Source organism: Triticum urartu, chromosome 7 (genome assembly GCF_003073215.2).
Source record: "Triticum urartu cultivar G1812 chromosome 7, Tu2.1, whole genome shotgun sequence".
Classification (NCBI taxonomy): Eukaryota; Viridiplantae; Streptophyta; class Magnoliopsida; order Poales; family Poaceae; genus Triticum; species Triticum urartu.
In genome coordinates this window covers 556733109-556737766 of record NC_053028.1, presented here as the reverse complement: position 1 = coordinate 556737766, position 4658 = coordinate 556733109, and the positions used below count along the sequence as shown (strand labels likewise).

The 4658-nt window shown below is 44.6% G+C and overlaps 1 protein-coding gene across 1 annotated transcript; it reads right to left on the bottom strand.

Moving 5' to 3' along the window:
• Positions 1-567: 567 nt before the first annotated feature.
• Positions 568-2846, bottom strand: LOC125521734 (40S ribosomal protein S24-1). Its single transcript, XM_048686799.1, has 4 exons — positions 2614-2846; positions 2357-2527; positions 949-1035; positions 568-838 (listed from the first exon to the last, which is right to left on the bottom strand). The coding sequence occupies exons 1-4, from the start codon at positions 2737-2739 to the stop codon at positions 809-811; spliced, it is 414 nt and encodes a 137-aa protein (XP_048542756.1). The 5' UTR covers positions 2740-2846; the 3' UTR covers positions 568-808.
• Positions 2847-4658: the final 1812 nt, after the last annotated feature.

Below are 4658 nucleotides of genomic sequence, written 5' to 3'. Positions count from 1 at the left end.
CATTCTACATGTAAATATTTTCTGCACAAACTTACTTAGTTTGTGATGTTTGACTTCTCAAAAATAGTCGTGGTCCTGTTTGGTCGTTTTTTTCCTTTTTAATACTCCCTCGTCCCTTTAGTATAAAAATTGTATTTGTTCCCTTGGTCCCTTTAGTATAAAATTGTATTAGAGTTGAGACACTTATTTTAAGACAAAGGCAGTATGAGATTGCAAGCTAAGAACTATAACGAGTTTTTTCAGAGGTCTCCAACGTCGAGATGCACATTTTTGTTCCGTCAAGAGGCAGAATTGTTTCTCAGCTTAGATAGGCTCTTGTTTTGTAGGTGGTGCCTTTCTTTTGACTTTGCGGGTGTGGTGTCATGGTAAGTTCAATTCTGCCTTCTATAAAGCTACCGTACACCCAGACATACTCCAGGAAGAAAAAAAAAAGACATGCTAGAGTAGCTCCAATGCCCCCTAAACAGAACTTGAAATCACTAAAAAAGAGATCCGCTAGAGTTGCTCCAATGACACCTAACCAGAACTTGAAATCGCTCGTAAGAAATCATTCCATTGCGCAACATGGAAACATTCAAGGGGGAAATAACCCACAATGCATTTTGACTGATCAATGGCCGAAACCAAGAACAACGACAACCAGGTGTATATGATAGTCTGACAAGTTCCTCAAAATCATAGCATAAGATACTACAAAATGCCTCTTAACATACCAGGAGATGACATAAATGACAAAGTCTTTTCTAGTTATAATTAAGCACTCAGCAACATTGCCACAGGGATACCGTCCTAAACCAAGCAAAGGCCCTTACTTCTTCTTCGCATCTCCGGCCTTGGTCTGCAAAAAATGACACAACAGAAAAGATAGTTTGGTCAACATGTTTAACAAAGAGAGCATATTCAAGTTCAACTTGAACTAGATGTGAGAAATGCTGTATTAAAACTGACCTTCTTCACACCACGGATCTTCTTGGTCCTGTTTTTCCTTTCCTTGATCTGCTTTCGTGACTTCTCCACCTTTGTAGCAAGACCGTTCTGACAAGATGCAAAGATATTAGCAATTCCAGACATAGAAAGAGGACCATACAATGTCATTGAAAACAACAAATATATACTATAGAGCACCACGTTGCACCTTCTATGGAAGATACATGTTCAATGTCAAGCTTGGGTACAGATCACAAAAGATGCATGAAAATAACCACTATATGATGAAATTGTAAATATAGCCTGCTAGGCACTACTATACAGCAGCAAGCAAGAATCTAGTAATAGTCACATGGAAATTTATCCAAGTAAAGTCTTCCACTATTAAAGCTGTTTAGGTCAGTTTAGAAGCTAAGCCAAAATTCCAATTGTAATGAACTAATATGATGTGCAACTCTGACTCGCTGAAGGTGACTGCAACGCAACCCACAATAGCAAAACAAAGAAGTACCACACCTTAAAAGAAAGACGTATACAAACATTTATACTCAATTGTGAAATCATCTTTACTAGCACCTTTTCATATCAACAACATAATTGGGCTACATAAAGTACAAAACTAACGGAAACAAGTTACACCCCATATCAATAATGGTAGGGATGCGACTTCAACCATCTCTACATCCAAATGTGAACTTCAACAATTCGGAGGACTACAACTGCTAACAAGGCAAACACATAATTTGGTCGGATACACATTAAGCTTGCCAGCAGCACCATCATGGTAACCACAACAAGGCTTGTGCACAAACAAACCCTTGGTTAAACAGCTTATGTATCGCCCCAGTATATTCATCAGTTACACATGACTGATAGGTAATGACTTATAGAAGATCATTATACTCAATTTGCAAGACAATATGCCATTCTTAGCGCCATTTCAACCTAACAGCCAATTTCGTTCAAGCTATGGGATGGGTTTGGGACTTAACCTGACAAACACTGATGGATTAGAAAGGGTTAACTTTATCCTGGAAGGACATGGGGGTAACTTAACCTGACAATAGCATTCAAACCTGCAAACTGAGGTTTGAGCAAACAAACCAAAAGGTCACCCACAGAACGAGTCGTTCCAAATTATAGTTTCCTACCACTAACTCACTTAATCTAGCAAACAGTAACTTCTGCTAATCAGGCCACTTCCAAAACACAAAATGGAAGCAAATCTAGCTTTCTAACTCGAATCAAAAGAAACCTAAGTGAGCAGCATAAAATTCACCGAGACTAAGAAGCCTCAGTTAGATCAATACAAATCACTACATCTCGACCCATGGGTGAGCACAGCGCAAACAAATACTAGCGCACATCTAGACGAGAGGACACAACTAAGCTCAATGTGAAGAAGAAACGAGGGAGAACCGATCCGTACCCTGATGAGGCGGTACTTGGGCTCGAACTTCTTGGCGGACTCGAGGTTGTCGTAGATGAGACCAAACCCGGAGGACTTGCCGCCTCCGAAGTGGGTGCGGAACTTGAACACGAAGATGCAGTTGGGGTCCTTGACCTCGTACACCTTGGCGAGCCTCTCCTTGAGCTCCGCCTGCGCACAAGCACACGAGCGCTTCAGAAACGACGACGAAATGCAACGGAACCAAGGAACGAGAGGAGGGGGGCGAGATCTCAGACCTTGGAGACGTTGGCGCGGCCGGGGTGGATGACCTCGAGCACGAACTGCTTGCGGGCGAGCAGGCGGTTGGTCATGAACTTGCGGGTGCGGAGGGTGACCGCCGTGGTGGTCTTGGCGTCCGCCATGGCTGATTCGACCTCGCTTCGCGGTGGGCTGACTGCGGAGGAGGTGGCGGCGGCGGCGGCGGCGCGAGGGGGAGGAAAGCGGGGGTAGCAGGGAGGGGAGGGAGGGGCGGCTGAGCATATATATATATATATCTTGTGAAACCCTAGGGAGTTAATCGTTTCCTACGTGGGCCGAGTTGGACTCTTCGGAGCCCATTTTCGTGCTTGCTGGGCCTTCACTATCTCCCGAATTTGTTAAAGAATTGTTTTCTCCAGTATAAAAAGGCCCAGGTAACTAGGGCGGAGCTCAACTGGTCCTTGGCAGCCCAGCCCAGCAGAAAATAAGGAAGGATGATAGAAAAACTATGAAATCACTAATTAAGGAGTACTCGTTGCAAAGAACACTCCATTTTCTTAGGTCGCGACAGGTGACGCACATGCAGCGCGCCACTTGTCGCAACCTGGAAGTTTTCCCTTTTTTGTAGATCCGTTTATTCAAAACGTTTTATCTCTTAAACCGTGCGTCCAAATCTTGAACCGTTTTCATCATTGGATTCCTCGCGTCGAGATCTTCAAAACTGGATCTCATGTTGATAGGTTTTGACGAACTTTTTTTTCATGGAAAAAACCGGACGAAAAAAACCGGGCGAAAAAACCGAACCGGGAGCATGGTTTTTTCCCTTTCCGGAAGAGGCACGCCCGTGCCTCTCGCGAAATCACAACCGTGCCTCTTGTGAAAGCAAAACCGTGACTCTCGTGGAAGGAAAAAAAACAGAAAACGCGTTTTTTCCCGTTTCTGAGAGGCACGGCGTGACTCTCGCGAAGGCACAACCGTGCCTCTCGCGAAGCAAAACCGTGACTCTCGCGAAAGAAAAAAAAACAGAAAACGTGTTTTTATCCCTTTCCTAGAGGCACGGCCATGACTTTCGCGAAAGCACAACCGTGCCTCTCGCGGAAGCAAAACCGTGACTCTCACGAAAGAAAAAAAAACAGAAAACGTGTTTTGTTTTTTCCTTTCCTAGAGGCACGGTCGTGACTTTCGCGAAAGCACAACCGTGCCTCTCGCGGAAGCAAAACCGTGACTCTCACGAAAGAAAAAAAAAACAGAAAACGCGTTTTTTTTCGTTTTCGAAAGGCACGGCCGTGACTCTCGCTAAAGCACAACCGTGCCTCTCGCGGAAGAAAAAACGTGACTTTCACGAAAGGAAAATAAAAGAAAACGCGTTTTTTCGCGCAAATTTTTTTTTCAATTTTTTTGATCGAAAAGCTAAGAAAGACCGGGGGAAAACCAAAACGTCGAAAAAACCCGGAGAAAAAACCGTTTAAAAAGCCGAAAACGCGTGCGAAAAAATAATAAAAAAACAAAATCTGAAGGAAGCATCCAGAGCGCGACACGTGACGAATGGCTGAGAGCGCGCCAAGTGGCGCTGATCGTTGCGAGGCTCCCGAAGGAGCGCTCGTTAACTAGTTGCTCCCGAAAAACTAACTTTGTGAAAATCGCAGACACTCTTTTTACGATCTGGTTTGCTAGGAGGCAAGCTATCCATGAAGGCATATTCCAAAGCCCCGGAGCAACTCATGTGTTTATAAACCGTTTCATCTCTGAGCTTAAAATAATCAAGGAACCGCCCGCGGGTGGTAGAGCTGGTGGAGCGCGACTAGGTCCTAGAACACGCTCCAGAGCACCACCCTAGGGTTTTGCTAAAATCCATGTTGATGCAGGGGTTTCAAGATCGGGAGGAGCAGTAGTGGAGGTTTGTCGAGATCATCATGGTAACTATATGGGGAGCTCATCTTTGATCATACCCGGTCTACAAGATGCTAGTACACTTGCTTGTGCGAAGCCCTCACGTTGGCAGAAGATCTTGGCCTCCAGAACTTTGAGGTAGCATCAGATGCACAGCAGGTGATAAGTGATATAGCTAAAGGAAGTTGGGGTC

Excerpts from the sequence above, each read along its gene's own strand:
- LOC125521734 (XM_048686799.1), bottom strand. The coding sequence starts at position 2,739 with ATGGCGGACGCCAAGACCACCACGGCGGTCACCCTCCGCACCCGCAAG. Across the intron at positions 2,528-2,613 it reads GCCGCGCCAACGTCTCCAAG|GCGGAGCTCAAGGAGAGGCT; the intron begins GTCTGAGATCTC and ends GCTTGTGCGCAG. Across the intron at positions 1,036-2,356 it reads CCAAGTACCGCCTCATCAGG|AACGGTCTTGCTACAAAGGT; the intron begins GTACGGATCGGT and ends GCATCTTGTCAG.